The 19598-nt window shown below is 41.3% G+C and overlaps 1 protein-coding gene across 3 annotated transcripts in view; it reads left to right on the plus strand.

Annotated features, from left to right (window-relative positions):
* Positions 1-19598, plus strand: part of acbd5a (acyl-CoA binding domain containing 5a) — a 40246-nt gene that overhangs the window by 10461 nt on the left and 10187 nt on the right. For 2 of the 3 annotated variants that reach the window (XM_062991131.1, XM_062991132.1), the window contains exons 2-8: positions 512-626; positions 1647-1767; positions 5845-5917; positions 7368-7485; positions 15067-15291; positions 16295-16465; positions 18056-18150. In XM_062991131.1, the coding sequence (XP_062847201.1) occupies positions 545-626; positions 1647-1767; positions 5845-5917; positions 7368-7485; positions 15067-15291; positions 16295-16465; positions 18056-18150 (885 nt within the window). In that variant the 5' untranslated portion in view covers positions 512-544. The remainder of the gene's footprint in view (positions 1-511; positions 627-1646; positions 1768-5844; positions 5918-7367; positions 7486-15066; positions 15292-16294; positions 16466-18055; positions 18151-19598) is intronic. The other variant, XM_062991133.1, reaches the window with a different exon arrangement.

Consider the following 19598-nt stretch of genomic DNA (forward strand, 5'->3'; position numbering starts at 1 on the left):
GCTACAAGTCTGCCAGATGTATGTGAAAAAATGTGTTATGTCCAAAAGGTATGATTGTCACAAATACAACATACACACAATGAAACATGATGATGGGAGCATTATGCTTTGGGTCTGTTTTTCTTCAAGGCAGAGTGGGCAAACACTGCCAAACAAAGATGTGGGTTGTGACAACAAGGGCATCTGGCATAGAAACAGTGCCAAGTCTAACGTGTGGATAAATGATCCACTGTGGTGACACAAAATGGGATCAGCCAAAAGGAATCATTCATTCATGTAAAGCTATAAAAACAGGCACATTTTGGCTTAAGACATAATATTTTAATTTGTGAACGCTTAACAAAAACAATCGACTCTGGAAGCTTTACTAAGGCAGAAGTTAGGTAATAATACAACTGTTTATTACTGGTAAAATAATGTATTGCCTCCTTTTTCATGTGACCCTATATATTTCTGAAACTTTTGAGTCAGATTACACTGTAGGCTACTACTATTGTTTCTGTTTCCTCAGGTGTAATTGTCTTGATCTGGACACACTATAGTCATGATGGAAAGTGATGATAAACCCGTGTATGAGCAACGGTTTAATGCTGCTGTTAAAGTGATCAAAAATTTGCCTTCAAATGGTGAGTTCTGTTACTGAGTGAAGTATAAGCTTGCATTAATGTCTCATAGTTCACAGTTTGGTGATTTTGGCTGTACACATCTCAGTACAAACCGTATGTGATTTCAGCAAGCTCAGAGTCATTCGTAAACTAGGTCATACAGTTCTGTTAATCTGATCTAAGTGTCTAAATACTCTCATGCCAACACAGGGATTGTAGTCAAAACCACCTTTGTTAAGCCCAAAGGTGAGTCAAGATCCCTGAATCTTAGTTAGAATTTGACTGTTTTTTGGTCAGAATGATTATTAATTATGAATGGAAGATGAGCCAAAACATTAGGACATTAGGATTCCTTTCAAAAATGTATAACAATGGCACGTGTGAGGATCAGGGAGTTTTGAATTGTTGGTTTGATGGTAGTTCCTCATAGTTCATGTGTTAAATGGAGCAGAACTGATCAGCATATAGACCTCCGTCGCTTTGACTGAGGTCAAGTTGTTATGGCCAGATGGCTGGGTTGAAGTATTTACAAGTTTAACTCTGAGTTACTACCATCAGCTAAACATTTAACATAACCCTAAGCCTCACATGCCACAGTGATGCTGAATAGCAGTTGTGATGCAAACTGCATAAAACATGACTGTGCTGTTGAACTCATATTAGCGGTTCTGATATCTATGCTTCAAATGTCTGTGGTCAATACCTTTGTTGTTCAGAACCTATGAATGTAAATTGCATTAAAAAATGTAAAAACAGTGTAATGTTTTACAGTGGTTTAGGCCAGTAGGTTAATGTTCAATATGATTGACCTACGTACTGTATTAAGTCACCAAAACAACTCTCGCTGGGTGAGAATGGAATTTGTCCTGTTTGAAGTACTCACTGGTGGTTGATTAAAGCAATACAGGTTTAAAGATTAGTTGTCGGAATAATTGGTACATAATAAAAGTTACAATGTTATAAAGAGCTGGTAATTTACACAAAGGCCACAAGATCTTGTATTGTTGACAACTGAGATGATTTTTCTGTTTTATATTGCAGGTTCCTTTCAGCCGTCCAACGAAATGATGCTGAAATTTTACAGCTACTACAAGCAAGCCACTCAAGGCCCATGCGACACTCCTCGCCCGGGGTTCTGGGATCCTGTCGGCAAAGTCAAATGGTACTGGACAAAAAGTCTCTTTATTTAAGGCGTGTTCTGCTCACAGCCGAACACCCAACAATAACCCAAATACAGAGCACCATAAAAGAACTTACTGATTAAAAAAAAAATGATATCAGACTGTGCTGGATACCTGGACATTGTGGAATATCAGGAAATGAAAGAACTGACCAGTTGGCAAGAGAAAGAACTCAACAAATAATCATAAACTTCCACCAATGGACATAAATGAATACATAAAAAATAAATGACAACTTTAATGGAACACACAAACAAACAATAAACTACATGAGATTCACCCCAACATCCAAAATAAAACAAAAATGCACCATGGAAACGCACAGATCAAGTAATATACAGTAGATGTAGAATAGGCCATACCAGACTAACACACAAACACTTAATATTCAACTTTGTTTAGACTGCCACACACCAATCACCATAATTAAACACGTCCTGATTGAATGCCCAAAGTACAAAAGTGAAAGACAGAAACTACATATGCCCAATACATTAAAAGTTTTCACCCAGGATAATTTGGAAATAATTCAAAATTTCCTTAGTAATATAAAACTGAAAACATGTATATAATACAAAACAAATAAAACTAGAGTAAAACACTGATTCCCGCCATGAATGTCATAGATATGACAACGTTGTGTTACAAAAACAAACAAACATTTAAGGCATGTATGTTTTGGAGTTGAAGAAGATGCCATATGCATCATGATACATGGTTATCGAGCACTAATGTTGAACAAATGAACTCACATTCTGTGTTTTTATTCATCCCAAAGGTGTATAATAGGGTTGAGATTAAGGCTCTATGCAGGCCCCTTGAGTTCCTTCTCATCAAACGTTGTCAGGCCGTGACTTTACAGACCTGGTTTTATGCACAAAGGCACAGTCATGCTGAAAGATGAAAAGGCATTTGCTTAATTTTATTTCATTTTTATCCACTGCTTTATCTTGGTTAGGGTTGTTCTGGTTTTGGATCCAGTTTCATCGCTAAATACTGGGCGAAAAGCAGGAATACCTTGGACAGGGCGCCAATCCATTGCAGGGCTTTGGCCATCCCCCACCCGCAGTCATAGCCAATCATGTCTGTGTAGCGCAGCTGAGATTCAAACTCAGATCTCATCAGTGGTGACCTAGTGGACCACTGTGCCCCTTTCTCATTTTTAACATTTTTGAAAATATATTTTTTACTTTTAATAATAGAGGTGTCTCAGACACCTAAAATCAATAATTATGTGGTGTGTCCACATACATTTTGCCATATATTATATAATTATTGGCTTTCACAGCTATGGTTGATTGGTGGACAGTTGCTTTATTGTAGTTCATCTAGTTATGCTGACTGCACAGTAAAACACACATACACACATTTGTGGACTTCAGCCCTGACCTTCTGGGGTGGGAGGAAAGCCAAACGAGCATTTTTTTGAAAAGCAAGCTGCAAAATAACAAACTTCTAATATGATAAGCACGATTTGATCTGAAAAAAATGGAGTGTTCTAAAACTTTTGATTGACTTTTTGTCCCAATTTCAATATGCTTGATTCCCTGGTGTACTCTAGCAGCCTCTGTTAGTTGCACAATACCCTAGCTGGCAGCATTCTTACCCTGACATGTACAGAGGATCAGGCTATTTACTCATTATCTATTATCAGAGAGTACAAGTCTCTGTTGCAGAGGCAGAAAGATGATTCCCCATCTAGCCTTTCCTTTCCCAGACATGGCCAACTGTGTCTGTTGATCACCCAGCCAGGCCGATAGCCCCGCTGAGACACAAACTTGAGACTTGGGTATTCTTAGTGGTGGTCAGGCTAGCAATATACACCATATGGCCAAAGTTGCCTATTGGGGAGACTTTCCATACAATTAAGCATTTGTGAGTTCAGACACTGATGTTGGATGAAAAGGCCTGGCTCGCAATCAGCATTTCAACTGGTTTCAAAGGTGTTCTGATCTCTGTACAGACCACTGGAGTTTCTCCACACCAAACTTACCAGATCATGTCTTTATAGATTGTTTGCTTTAAGCACTGTAATAAAAACATTTAACCAAAGAATGCCTTCAGCTGCCAAACTGCTAGAGCGGCTTTGTCATTGAGGAATTGTACTAGTGATGAAAAGCCACAGCACAACCAAGTTTCCACTTTTGGGCCACTGAGCAAGGCCCCTAACCCTAAATTGCTTGAATTGTATTCAGGCAAAATTTTAAGTTGTACAGTGATGGATCCATAATGATATGGACGGTGATCTGGTCCAGTGAATCCTTTGCATGGTCGTGTTCTCCCGTAACAGCCAACAAATATAAAGACGGTTTTACAGAACCGAGCACACTCTTTACATCATCTTACTATGTTTCTGTTATTCTGTCCACTTTTTGGATGCTGACTGATGTTTCTGAAAGTGGAAGGACACAGTGGCCTTTATCTGCATGTCAGGTCACTCAGAGGTTGGTCACACTGTAAACAGTGTGTTTATCTTCATTCAGTTTAAAAAAAAAGCAACCAAATGTCCTTGAAAATGTGCTGACAGTTAATCTGAGGTCTCCAGGAGGGGCGCTGAGGGCAGTTGCTCACCATAAATACACCGAAAAGAAAAATAATATTAGTCCTAGCCTACAGTTCTTTTAGTGTTTTGAAAACAAAATGAATTTTTTTAGGCTGTAGAATCATAAACCTTATTTTCATAGTCAATCAACTTTCACACTGGTGAATCTGCCCAGTAATCTCCATCCTTTTAAAAGTTGGAAAAGATAACGAAAAAATAGCCTCAGCTAAGGTCAGTGTTTATGACTTCACAACATGAAGGGACTAGGCAAAAAATAGAACTTCTAGGGGACTTGATAATATGGAAAACGCAGACAAAAATCCAATTTTTTGGATGCAAATCCTGGACCCCAGCAGTATGGGGCAAGAGTAATTTACTGCTGCGCCACCCGAGCACCTATTGGACATTATACTGTATGTATATACACTGATCAACCATAACATTAAAACCACCTCCTTGTTTCTACACTCACTGTCCATTTTATCAGCTCCACTTACCATATAGAAGCACTTTGTAGTTCTACAATTACTGACTGTAGTCCATCTGTTTCTCTACATACCTTTTAAGCCTGCTTTTACCCTGTTCTTCAATGGTCAGGACCACCACAGAGCAGGTATTATTTAGGTGGTGGATCATTCTTTACACTGCAGTGACACTGACATGGTGGTGGTGTGTTAGTGTGTGTTGTGCTGGTATGAGTGGATCAGACACAGCAGTGCTGCTGGAGTTTTTAAGTACCGTGTCCACTCACTGTGCACTCTATTAGACACTCCTACCTAGTTGGTCCACCTTGTAGATGTAAAGTCAGAGACGATCGCTCATCTATTGCTGCTGTTTGAGTTGGTCATCTTCTAGACCTTCATCAGTGGTCACATGACGCTGCCCACAGGGCGCTGTTGGCTGGATGTTTTTGGTTGGTGGACTATTCTCAGTCCAGCAGTGACAGTGAGGTGTTTAAAAACTCCAGCAGTGCTGCTGTGTCTGATCCACTCATACCAGCACAACACACACTAACACACCACCACCATGTCAGTGTCACTGCAGTGCTAAGAATAATCCACTACCCAAATAATACCTGCTCTGTGGTGGTCCTGAGAGAGTCCTGACCATTGAAGAACAGCATGAAAGGGGGCTAACAAAGCATGCAGAGAAACAGATGGACTACAGTCAGTAATTGTAGAACTACAAAGCGCTTCTAAATGGTAAGTGGAGCTGATAAAATGGACAGTGAGTGTAGAAACAAGGAGGTGGTTTTAATGTTATGGCTGATCGGTGTATGTAGTGTGTTAGTGTGGTGCTGTTTTAGTGCACATAGATCTGGATTGAATTCCACAATTCCACACAGTATCAGAACTTTCTTGAGGAGAACGTGAGGTGATCAGTCTGTAAGCTGAAGCTGAGATGTAGTTTGCTTGCTGAAAAAAATCGTTTTGGAATGGCCCAGTCAAATAACTTAAAGCAGTAGCGGTAAAGTTGGTAAAGAGGCAGTCAGAAAGTGATTCATCTTTTGTTTCAGGGATGCTTGGCATGGACTTGGAGATATGCCAAAGGAAGAAGCGATGACCGCGTATGTGGAAGATCTCAAGCTGGTAGGTCTTGTGTGTAATTTTGATGTTCGGCATGACTTTTTGATTAATAGATACAAAATTGCTAATTAATTTAATTTAGTAAATAACTTTAACAACAAGCTTTTTCTGCACTTCTGTGTGTATTTATTATCAGTGATTATCCAGGGCTGCAGCAACTAATTAAGATTATAGTAGACCCTTGACTTACGAATTTAACTGTTTCCAAAGGGCTGTTCTTAAGTCAAAATGTTCGTTAGTTAAACCTGTTTTTCCCATAAGAAATAATGTAAATGGAATTAATCTGTGCCAGACCTCCCAAACCTTCCCTTACCTAACCTTTCTAATGTCTTAAATGGTCTTTTTTGTTATAAATACAAGTATATTTTCCCTTAAATTTTAAATTATAGAATAGACATTACTGTAATAAACAATAATAAACAACAATACACAGTAGTACTGTACATAAACACACATCACATTTCAGTACAGTACGTGTGCTGTACCATACACCATAATACATTTCTTTCTTTTTTATAAAATGTATCTACCAGAAACAACAATAACTCTCATATTTCTCTATTATCTCCTTCTTTATTTCAATAGTGTTGTATTTTGTAGGTGTAATTGCACGAAAGGAAGAATACTTTACTCAGTGATTTCCTTCTTCTCTCTCACTCACTGTCCCCTCTGTCTGATACACAGTGACAGCTACTGGCAGGAGTAATTATACAACCACTGCACTTCCTCTGCACCTTCTTTGGGGACATTTTAATATTGAATTTTACAAAATATAAAGAAAACACAGTCTGCTGTCCGAATGTCCGCTCACTGTATAAATACAGAGAGAGAGAAAGTCGAAGTCAACTTGTTCATGACGTCACGTGTTTCACGAATTTCTGTTCGTAATCCGAAATGTATTGTTCGTTAAGTTGAAAAAGATCGTTCGTAACCCAAAATGTTCATATGGTAAACGGTTCAGAACTCAAGGGGCCACTATATTCCCTATTAACAGGGCTAAAAAAAGGCTTTGCTATTATCACATTTATTATTTTCACTGTTAATTACGCTAATAAAAATTTTTTGGACATTTAAATATTTATTTAGTTTGGATTTTTATTCCCCCTACTTATTTTATTATATTATTATTTTTTTGTGTGTCCCTCAATTAACCATTGACATTTCCCAACTGCTAATCTTCCCTACTGTGTGACTACTGTGATACCTGACTGGGAGGGTAAGGATGGCATGTGCTTTCTCTAGACATGTGAAACCACTGCCTCACTGCAACATAGTTTAGTGTCACCATCCACTAACTGACTTTCTTCCACATTACAGCTTACAGATGCCCAAGATTGGCCACTGAATGTTCTTGAACACATAACAATTAAAATACACATTTAGAGTATTGTGATATTTTTGTTTCTATAGTTCACCCCCTAAAAACTTTCTATACATTTTATTTTGTTTACAGATATTAGAAAGCATGCCTATGACGGAGGAGGTGGAGCAGCTGCTTCAGATTATCGGGCCCTTCTATGAGCTTGTAGATGAAAGGAAGAAGATCAGTCAAGTGTCAGATCTGACCACTGGTAAGACTCCTTATAAGAACCTTAATATTTGAAGCATTGTACTGATACATTAATATGTGTTTTGTGTTTCGGCTGCTCCTGCATTTTAGGGGTTGCCACACTGGATCATTCTGGTCAGCATAATTGATTTAGCACAATTCTCATTGTCTTTACTAAAAGCAAAGTCATAATGGCTCCTGGCACACAAAAACAACTGGTCATGTCTGAGGGATGGAAGGTCTCTTCTTTTTTGATTACTGGGACTGGTCCAGGTGCTTGTGTAAAGAAGCTTAGCATGACTCTTTGTATGTGATACGGCTTTGTGTGAAAAACCAACCAATATACTGTATGTCCTGTAGTGATCCAGCTCTCCTTGTTCAGGTCAGGGTACAAGCAACAACAGATTCACAGTTGGAAATTGGGAACAACTACATTGAAAGCTAAAGAGGAAAAAATCCAGAAGAAAAGAATTTTATGTGTATGTGGATGTGACGTAAAAGTCAACATGTATTTGCTATTTTACACATTACTTATTTTAGTATTTTAACTTAAATGTCTTTTTTGGGTTTGCTGCTCAGCCCGTCTGGAAAAGTTTGCTAGGCAACTTGAAGGCAAGTTTTGTAGTAGCTTAGTCCTCTTCTGATCCTCCTTCCTAGTTCTGCACATAAATCCCATAGTAGTTTATAGTAGTGGTTTGTATATGTGCTCTACTTAGAGTAGCTCATGCTTGTGGATAAATAATGGGAGTGTATGTGATATACCAAAGTTTAATACAATTTGTGATTTATATGCAGTCAAAGTGTTCAACCACTATGTTTTTTATTGTTTTATATACTTTTAGTATATACACTATATGGCCAAAAGTATTTGGACACCCGACCATGAGCCTGTTGAACAAATGGTATTATAATAGAGTAACCTCTATGTGATATTTTCAGCTATAACAATATATAAATATATACAGTGTATCACAAAAGTGAGTACACCCCTCACATTTCTGCAGATATTTAAGTATATCTTTTCATGGGACAACACTGACAAAATGACACTTTGACACAATGAAAAGTAGTCTGTGTGCAGCTTATATAACAGTGTAAATTTATTCTTCCCTCAAAATAACTCAATATACAGCCATTAATGTCTAAACCACCGGCAACAAAAGTGAGTACACCCCTTAATAAAAGTTCCTGAAGTGTCAATATTTTGTGTGGCCACCATTATTTCCCAGAACTGCCTTAACTCTCCTGGGCATGGAGTTTACCAGAGCTTCACAGGTTGCCACTGGAATGCTTTTCCACTCCTCCATGACGACATCACGGAGCTGGCGGATATTCGAGACTTCGCGCTCCTCCACCTTCCGCTTGAGGATGCCCCAAAGATGTTCTATTGGGTTTAGGTCTGGAGACATGCTTGGCCAGTCCATCACCTTTACCCTCAGCCTCTTCAATAAAGCAGTGGTCGTCTTAGAGGTGTGTTTGGGGTCATTATCATGCTGGAACACTGCCCTGCGACCCAGTTTCCGGAGGGAGGGGATCATGCTCTGCTTCAGTATTTCACAGTACATATTGGAGTTCATGTGTCCCTCAATGAAATGTAACTCCCCAACACCTGCTGCACTCATGCAGCCCCAGACCATTGCATTCCCACCACCATGCTTGACTGTAGGCATGACACACTTATCTTTGTACTCCTCACCTGATTGCCACCACACATGCTTGAGACCATCTGAACCAAACAAATTAATCTTGGTCTCATCAGACCATAGGACATGGTTCCAGTAATCCATGTCCTTTGTTGACATGTCTTCAGCAAACTGTTTGCGGGCTTTCTTGTGTAGAGACTTCAGAAGAGGCTTCCTTCTTGGGTGACAGCCATGCAGACCAATTTGATGTAGTGTGCGGCGTATGGTCTGAGCACTGACAGGCTGACCCCCCACCTTTTCAATCTCTGCAGCAATGCTGACAGCACTCCTGCGCCTGTCTTTCAAAGACAGCAGTTGGATGTGACGCTGAGCACGTGCACTCAGCTTCTTTGGACGACCAACGCGAGGTCTTTTCTGAGTGGACCCTGCTCTTTTAAAACGCTGGATGATCTTGGCCACTGTGCTGCAGCTCAGTTTCAGGGTGTTGGCAATCTTCTTGTAGCCTTGGCCATCTTCATGTAGCGCAACAATTCGTCTTTTAAGATCCTCAGAGAGTTCTTTGCCATGAGGTGCCATGTTGGAACTTTCAGTGACCAGTATGAGAGAGTGTGAGAGCTGTACTACTAAATTGAACACACCTGCTCCCTATGCACACCTGAGACCTAGTAACACTAACAAATCACATGACATTTTGGAGGGAAAATGATAAGCAGTGCTCAATTTGGACATTTAGGGGTGTAGTCTCTTAGGGGTGTACTCACTTTTGTTGCCGGTGGTTTAGACATTAATGGCTGTATATTGAGTTATTTTGAGGGAAGAATAAATTTACACTGTTATATAAGCTGCACACAGACTACTTTTCATTGTGTCAAAAAGTCATTTTGTCAGTGTTGTCCCATGAAAAGATATACTTAAATATTTGCAGAAATGTGAGGGGTGTACTCACTTTTGTGATACACTGTATATAATATATATATATAATATATATATATATTATATATATATACATATATATATATACAGGGGTTGGACAATGAAACTGAAACACCTGGTTTTAGACCACAATAATTTATTAGTATGGTGTAGGGCCTCCTTTTGCGGCCAATACAGCGTCAATTCGTCTTGGAAATGACATATACAAGTCCTGCACAGTGGTCAGAGGGATTTTAAGCCATTCTTCTTGCAGGATAGTGGCCAGGTCACTACGTGATGCTGGTGGAGGAAAACGTTTCTCCAAAACACCCCAAAGTGGCTCAATAATATTTAGATCTGGTGACTGTGCAGGCCATGGGAGATGTTCAACTTCACTTTCATGTTCATCAAACCAATCTTTCACCAGTCTTGCTGTGTGTATTGGTGCATTGTCATCCTGATACACGGCACCACCTTCAGGATACAATGTTTGAACCATTGGATGCACATGGTCCTCCAGAATGGTTCGGTAGTCCTTGGCAGTGACGTGCCCATCTAGCACAAGTATTGGGCCAAGGGAATGCCATGATATGGCAGCCCAAACCATCACTGATCCACCCCCATGCTTCACTCTGGGCATGCAACAGTCTGGGTGGTACGCTTCTTTGGGGCTTCTCCACACCGTAACTCTCCCGGATGTGGGGAAAACAGTAAAGGTGGACTCATCAGAGAACAATACATGTTTCACATTGTCCACAGCCCAAGATTTGCGCTCCTTGCACCATTGAAACCGACGTTTGGCATTGGCACGAGTGACCAAAGGTTTGGCTATAGCAGCCCGGCCGTGTATATTGACCCTGTGGAGCTCCCGACGGACAGTTCTGGTGGAAACAGGAGAGTTGAGGTGCACATTTAATTCTGCCGTGATTTGGGCAGCCGTGGTTTTATGTTTTTTGGATACAATCCGGGTTAGCACCCGAACATCCCTTTCAGACAGCTTCCTCTTGCGTCCACAGTTAATCCTGTTGGATGTGGTTTGTCCTTCTTGGTGGTATGCTGACATTACCCTGGATACCGTGGCTCTTGATACATCACAAAGACTTGCTGTCTTGGTCACAGATGCGCCAGCAAGACGTGCACCAACAATTTGTCCTCTTTTGAACTCTGGTATGTCACCCATAATGTTGTGTGCATTGCAATATTTTGAGCAAAACTGTGCTCTTACCCTGCTAATTGAACCTTCACACTCTGCTCTTACTGGTGCAATGTGCAATTAATGAAGATTGGCCACCAGACTGGTCCAATTTAGCCATGAAACCTCCCACACTAAAATGACAGGTGTTTCAGTTTCATTGTCCAACCCCTGTATATATATATATATATATATATATATATATATATATATATATATATACAGTGTATCACAAAAGTGAGTACACCCCTCACATTTCTGCAAATATTTCATTATATCTTTTCATGGGACAACACTATAGACATGAAACTTGGATATAACTTAGAGTAGTCAGTGTACAGCTTGTATAGCAGTGTAGATTTACTGTCTTCTGAAAATAACTCAACACACAGCCATTAATGTCTAAATAGCTGGCAACATAAGTGAGTACACCCCACAGTGAACATGTCCAAATTGTGCCCATATGTGTCGTTGTCCCTCCCTGGTGTCATGTGTCAAGGTCCCAGGTGTAAATGGGGAGCAGGGCTGTTAAATTTGGTGTTTTGGGTACAATTCTCTCATGCTGGCCACTGGATATTCAACATGGCACCTCATGGCAAAGAACTCTCTGAGGATGTGAGAAATAGAATTGTTGCTCTCCACAAAGATGGTCTGGGCTATAAGAAGATTGCTAACACCCTGAAACTGAGCTACAGCATGGTGGCCAAGGTCATACAGCGGTTTTCCAGGACAGGTTCCACTCGGAACAGGCTTCGCCAGGGTCGACCAAAGAAGTTGAGTCCACGTGTTCGGCGTCGTATCCAGAGGTTGGCTTTAAAAAATAGACACATGAGTGCTGCCAGCATTGCTGCAGAGGTTGAAGACGTGGGAGGTCAGCCTGTCAGTGCTCAGACCATACGCCGCACACTGCATCAACTCGGTTTGCATGGTCGTCATCCCAGAAGGAAGCTGACGCACAAGAAAGCCAGCAAACAGTTTGCTGAAGACAAGCAGTCCAAGAACATGGATTACTGGAATGCCCTGTGGTCTGACGAGACCAAGATAAACTTGTTTGGCTCAGATGGTGTCCAGCATGTGTGGCGGCGCCCTGGTGAGAAGTACCAAGACAACTGTATCTTGCCTACAGTCAAGCATGGTGGTGGTAGCATCATGGTCTTGGGCTGCATGAGTGTTGCTGGCACTGGGGAGCTGCAGTTCATTGAGGGAAACATGAATTCCAACATGGACTGTGACATTCTGAAACAGAGCATGATCCCCTCCCTTCGAAAACTGGGCCTCATGGCAGTTTTCCAACAGGATAACGACCCCAAACACAACCTCCAAGATGACAACTGCCTTGCTGAGGAAGCTGAAGGTAAAGGTGATGGACTAAACCCAATTGAGCACCTGTGGCGCATCCTCAAGTGGAAGGTGGAGGAGTTCAAGGTGTCTAACATCCACCAGCTCCGTGATGTCATCATGGAGGAGTGGAAGAGGATTCCAGTAGCAACCTGTGCAGCTCTGGTGAATTCCATGCCCAGGAGGGTTAAGGCAGTGCTGGATAATAATGGTGGTCACACAAAATATTGACACTTTGGGCACAATTTGGACATGTTCACTGTGGGGTGTACTCACTTATGTTGCCAGCCATTTAGACATTAATGGCTGTGTGTTGAGTTATTTTCAGAAGACAGTAAATCTACACTGCTATACAAGTTGTACACGGACTACTCTAAGTTATATCCAAGTTTCATGTCTATAGTGTTGTCCCATGAAAAGATATAATGAAATATTTGCAGAAATGTGAGGGGTGTACTCACTTTTGTGATACACTGTATATATATATATATATATATATACATATAAATATAACTCTTCTATAAAGGCTTCTTACAAGACTTTGAAGTATGTCTGTGGAAATTTGTGCCCATTCAGTCAAAAGAATATTTGTGTGTTATATCAGTTCATTCCAAAGCTGTTCAATGGGGCCGAGGTTAGAGCTCTGTGCAGACTGCTGGACTTTTTTTAAACCAAGCTTTTATTATAGACCATGCTTTGTGCACATGGGCACAGTCATGCTGAAACAGGAAAGGGCCTTCCCTAAACTGTTGCTCAAAGTTGGAAGCCTATAATTCCTTTATGTAATTGAGTTATAATAGTTGTGGCTAAAAAACATGAATTTAATAATTAAAATAAGTCCCAATACTTTTGTCCATATAGTCTGTACATACACTGATCAGCCATAACATTAAAACCACCTCCTTGTTTCTACACTCACTGTTCATTTTATCAGCTCCACTTACCATATAGAAGCACTTTGTAGTTCTACAATTACTGACTGTAGTCCATCCCTTTGTTAGCCCCCTTTCGTGCTGTTCTTCAATCGTCAGGACCCCCACAGACCACCACAGAGCAGATATTATTTGGGTGGTGGATCATTCTCATCACTGCAGTGACACTGACATGGTGGTGGTGTGTTAGTGTGTGTTGTGCTGGTATGAGTGGATCAGACACAGCAGCGCTGCTGGAGTTTTTAAATACTGTGTCCACTCACTGTCCACTCCTACCTAGTTGGTCCACCTTGTAGATGTAAAGTCAGAGACGATCGCTCATCTGACAGTGAGATGTTTAAAAATTTCATCAGCGTTGCTGTGTCTTATCCACTCATACCAGCACAACACACACTAACACACCACCACCATGTCAGTGTCACTGCAGTGCTGAGAATGATCCACCACCTAAATAATACCTACTCTGTAGTGGTCCTGTGGTGGTCCTGACCATTGAAGAACAGGGTGAAAACTGGCTTAAAAAAGTATGTAGAGAAACAGATGGACTACATTCAGTAATTGTAGAACTACAAAGCGCTTCTATATGGTAAGTGAAGCTGATAAAATGGACAGTGTGTGTAGAAACAAGGAGGTGGTTTTAATGTTATGGCTGAACGGTGTATATTCAAGGCACTCGGGTGGCACAGTGGTAAATATTGGTAGCCCACTGCCTCTGGGATGCAGGGTTCAAATCACCAGTGATGCTAATGGACGACTGGGCATCTACATACAGGCATGATAAGCTATGTCTGAGTGGGGTGAATTAGCATATTGTCTGGGATGTGTGGCTTCATTGACCCTGACCAGGATAAAGTGGTGGTACAACATTAAAATGAATGAATGCATATATTCACTTCACATTTACTTCTAAACTGTCTGTAGGTGTGTAGAATTGAGCTGATGCATAAGTCTGTGATGCTCTGTCAGGGATTGGCAGGTAACCTTCCAGTGTTTTTTTGCTAAAAAAGGAGTTTCTTTACATATTATCTTTTATTCGGGTTGGTCATGGAGGGTCCAGTTTCACTGGAAACACTGGGTGCAAAGCAGGATTACACTCCGGACAGTGTGCGAATCCATCACGAGACTTTGGCCAACCCCACCCCAAATTATCAGACATTATGTCTGTGTAGGCGCCTGACTGGCCCAAAGCACCTGCTGGGATTCAAACCTGGATGTCAGCGATGGTGAGCTGGCGTAATTCTTCACTGCGCCTCCCGAGCACCCCTGAAAGGAGAAAGTGATTACTAAAAATAAATAAATAAGTCTATATAAATGGACCAGGTGCTGGTTCGGTTTAGAAGAACTGCAGCAGCTGGACTGGTTCCTCTCTAGTACTGTTGTAAGGAAAACACCTGCTGTCTTTGTAGGTTTGCACAATCATGGGTGACACATTATGCAACAAATAAAAATGAATAAATGCACTAAATGTCTTTAATTGTAATTGATTATGGCCTGAGCTTAAAATATATTGACATCAAAGATTAGTGACTGCATTTACCTCAGAAGCTCAGATTAAAGGTGATGATGTGGTGCTGTGTGATGTCCAGGCCTAGGCAGCATGATGTCCGCACCTTCAAAGGGCGTCACAAAGAGCATCATCAAAACTATGCAAATGAACGGCACGCTGGACAGCCATGCTCCTGAACAACCAGATGTTCTGAAAACTGACACATACGAGCTTAAGGAACAGCAGGATAACGGTGATGAAGATGATGACTGTGAAAGTGATGAAGAGAATGAAAAAGAGGAAGAGACTGAGCAGGTGAAGAAAGGTGAGTCGTATAATAGAAGTGGAAACATGGCGTTTGGGTGCGAAGTCTGCACACCAATGCAGAGTGCTTGAACTCTCAAGGTCAAATCTCGGCAGAGCTGGGCATCCACACAAAAACGCTGGCCGTGTTTGAGGGAGGGAAGGTTGGATGTACAATGGGAGACAGTCACATGGAGCTTAGCATGGCTCTCCATACACGATGCATCTCTGTGTGTGAACCCAACACTGGTAGGTAATAAATAGCAGTTGGCGACTGGGCGCATGATGGAGGGGGACTATACAGAATTGGAAATGAGTAGACTGGAAGAAAACGAAAGTATAAGTACAGTATGATACACTAAATGGCCAAAAGTATGTAGACACCTGAACCTTAACTTGTTGAACATCTAATTTCAAGTCCGCGGGTATGAATATGGACTTGAAGCTGTAACAGCATCCAATTTTCTGTCTGTGGGGATATGTGCCCATTCAGACAAAAGAGCACTGACGTTAGACGAGAATCAAAGGCTTGCAATTATGTTTTATTTTATTTGGACCAGGATTTTTTAAACCCTGGGTCGTGACCCTTATGTGGGTCACCTGCCAAAAAAATGGGTTGCAAGGAAAAATAATAATAATTAAGTAAATTTGTACATGAAAGCCCTATTGTGGATGCTTAATGTTATATCTTGTAAACCACAGTGAGACCAGATTGTACAGAAATGCAATGTTTGTGTTGCCTGGGTAGTGTAAAAACCATAGACAAAATGTGGGTCGCTTGAAAAAAAGTTTGAAAAACCCTAATGTAGGCCACTATGGTTCCTCCATACCAAACTCTTGAAACCATGATTTTCTGTACCTGGCTTTGTGCACAGAGGTCATGCTGGAACATGAAATTATTTTCATCTTGCCAAAAACAAGTCTTCAGTAATAAAGAGGGGTGTAAACATACGTCTGGCCATAAAATGTAGCAGTAAAATCAGGAAAGGTGATTCTGTTTAAAAGAACCCGTGTTTTGTTTTCAGGCCCAGCTCAGAAGAAGAAGGTTTCAAAAAGGAAAGCTAAAGGACTTTTGAATGGAAGTATAGGGCACACTCCCATGACAAATGGGAGGCACGACACCAAATCTACTCTAAATGGAAACCACGAGGACATGCACGATGAAGCAACCCACCACATCAATGATCACACTACAGGTAGAGCATCAAAGTGCAAAAAACATGGTTTGGCAGGGGTTTTTGTTAGGAGAGGACATTTATTATGTTTATTATGACTGAAAGCTTGTCATGACCCCAAGGACTAGTCATGCAGAACACAAGTATTTAATGTTTTTATATTTTTCATCGTAAATCAACATTTATCCACACAAACATATCTGGTCATGTTTAAGTGAGGGGAAGTTTGGGGGTCTCTTCTTGCTGCCACTGCCATATGTGATTGGTGCCTGTGTGAGTGGGTGGGGTGAAGTCGCATAGACTATCCGTACGCGTTATGGCTCTGTGTAAAAACTCTGGCAGGTGATAAGAAGAGGCCACAGATTGACATTTGTTGGGCGGGGGTGTAGAATGGAAAAGAAAAGAATAGAATGCCTTTATTTGTCAAATATACATAAATAGTTGTACAGTACAATAAAATTCTTTTTTGCACATATCCCAGCTCGTTTGGAAGCTGGGGTCAAAGTGCAGTAATTGTACTTCGCCCCTGGAGCAGAGAGGGTTAAGGGCCTAACAGTGGCAGAGCTGGAATTTGAACTCTCAACATTTCGGTTAAAAGCTCAAAGCTTTACCCACTAGACTACCACTGTCCCATAGTGGTGAGGTGATCTGGCTCTCTAAGATCAGACTGGGGGGTTGTGCACACAGCAGCAAATTTACAATTAAAAGTTGGAAATGATCAAATTGGGAGATGAAGGGTGACAAATCCAGAAAAAAAAAAGACATGAAGGGTTGCCTTCAGAGTAAAAACTTTGCCTTATGAGGTATCTAGAAAAATTTATTCACTGTGGCAACCCTTAAATACAGGAGCAGATAAGAGGAAAAAATATGAGAAAAAAATGCTTAAAACGAGCTCTTTCCTATTCATGTATTTAGCAACAAACCAACAGGTGCTGATTTTGAAGCGAATGAAGCTAATCACTTCATGCCAGACCTGTTTTTTTTTTAAATTTATTTTTAGTTTAAGGGGTTGAATAATATCAGCCCATCTAAACTATTAATTATTCAGGACAAGGTAACAGGATGAGTTTTTTATTTTATTTTATTTTATTTTGGCTTTATTTGGCAACACTGCCTTTACAAGGGAACAGAATTTAAAGCAGGACTTCTCAACCTAAAATTAATGGACCCTTAGTGACCTGAGATGCATGGAGGTGCAGGTTTAGTATCAAGGCTTCTCTCTGTACTTACAGTATAATTAAATTATATGCTTATCCCAGCTTGTTTGGAAGCTGTGGTCAGAGCACAGTGTTAGCCATTGTATGGCGTCCCTGAAGCAGACTGGGTTAAGGGCCTTGCTCAAGGGCCCAACAGTGGCTGCATAGCAGAGCCTGTATTTGAACCCCCAATCTTCCGACTTATAGCCCAAAATTTTACACACATGGCTACCACTGTCCCACTGCTCCTTGTACTACATTTTCTTAGGGTCTTCTAACAGGGTTTCACTAGATTTGTGTACTTCTACCAAAGTAAAAAAATTTTTACTGGAGAAGTGTGTTAAATGCTGTAATAATGTAAAGATTTAGCATTTCTACCATGCTGAGTTTGTTTGTTTGTTTGTGATATTCCTAGATGACAATGTGGATGTGTGCAGTGCTCTTCATGTAGCCAGTGATTCAGACAGTGAGGTGTACTGCGACTCTGTGGATCAGTTTGGTGCAGAGGAGGTACGAGCAATAAAACGAGCAACTGATGGGTTTTGTCAGCCGTCTTTCATTAATTAATTAACTGGTGTTTAGTCAGTTGACACAAATACAAGTCATCCATCATATTATGTAAATATTGATTTAAGGGGCAAGTGATATTAGGTGCAGGCCGCTCAGGTGGTGCAGCGGTAAAAAAAACACACGCTGGAACCAGAGCCGGGATCTCGAATACATCGTATCGAATCTCAGCTCTGCCTGCCTTCTAAGGCTGAGCGGCCACATGAACAACGATTGGCCTGTTGTTCAGATATGGGCGGGACTAAGCCGGATGGGGTCTCTCTCCCATGACTGGTGCAATTACGACCTCTGCTGGCTTATTGATGGCGCTTGCACAGAGATGAGAAAAGAGTGCTCTCAGGGTGTGTCTCTCCGTACACAACACTGAGCTGCACTGCACTCGTCAAAGTGCAGGTGATAAGATGCATACGGCATGCTGCCCACGTGTGGGTTAGCTTCGTTCTCCTTAATCAGAGCAGGGATCGGCATTGGTGGAGAGGAAGCATGATGCAATCGGGCAATTGGACGCGCTAAAAGGGAGAAAAGGGGAGAAAATGCATAAAAAAAGTGATATTAGGTGCACTCTGGTGACCTTTGCTGGTTGCACGACACTCATGCTGGAGAAAGGATGCAGTCCATCAAACACCTACTACTCACATAAGGTGGACCACAACACTCCTTCTATATTCCTCTGCTGGTGCCTTGACCAGGTAAGTAAAGTCACTGGTGCAGGAGGAGATTCCTCCCTTAGACATGATCAAACTAATGAGCTCATTAGACTGCTGCGATACCTAAACTAATTCCGAACCCATTGCAGAGGGATCAAGCTTTTGAGATTAAGGCTTCGTAGTACTTCCAGCCTTGACGTCCACTCAGCTGTCACGTTTGGCCTTGTCTGAGGAAGAAAAGCTGAATTAAGAATTTTCCTCACTCCTGCTCCAACAGGGACCCCTGTTTTCTAGTTGAGGCTTTGGTTTGAGTAGTGGAAGAACACATAAAGCATAGCGTGCCCTCCATTTACAACATGGGTTGGAGAAGACAGATACCAGTATGCAGCCCTCTCCCATTTTTTCTCCCAATCTAGTCGTGTCCAATTACCCAGTTGCATTTCGCTTCCCCTCTACTGATGCTGACCTCCACTCCTGACCGAGGAGAGCCGTGACTAACACACGCCCCCTCCTACACATGTGCAGTACCGACTGCATCTTTTCATTCATTGCAGGTGCCTAATTGCATTAGTCATAAGGACTCTCCTCCTACTGCGAACGAGTCGATCATTGTTTGCTCAGGCATCCAGCCTGCCAGCAGAGCTGAAATTTGAATCAACAAGTTTGAGATTTCATCTCTGGTGTGCTAGTGTTTTATCGCTGTACCACCTGAGCGCTATGCTACATGATTTTTTTTTGTGTTGT

This window comes from Trichomycterus rosablanca, chromosome 3, assembly GCF_030014385.1.
Source record: "Trichomycterus rosablanca isolate fTriRos1 chromosome 3, fTriRos1.hap1, whole genome shotgun sequence".
NCBI lineage: Eukaryota > Metazoa > Chordata > Actinopteri > Siluriformes > Trichomycteridae > Trichomycterus > Trichomycterus rosablanca.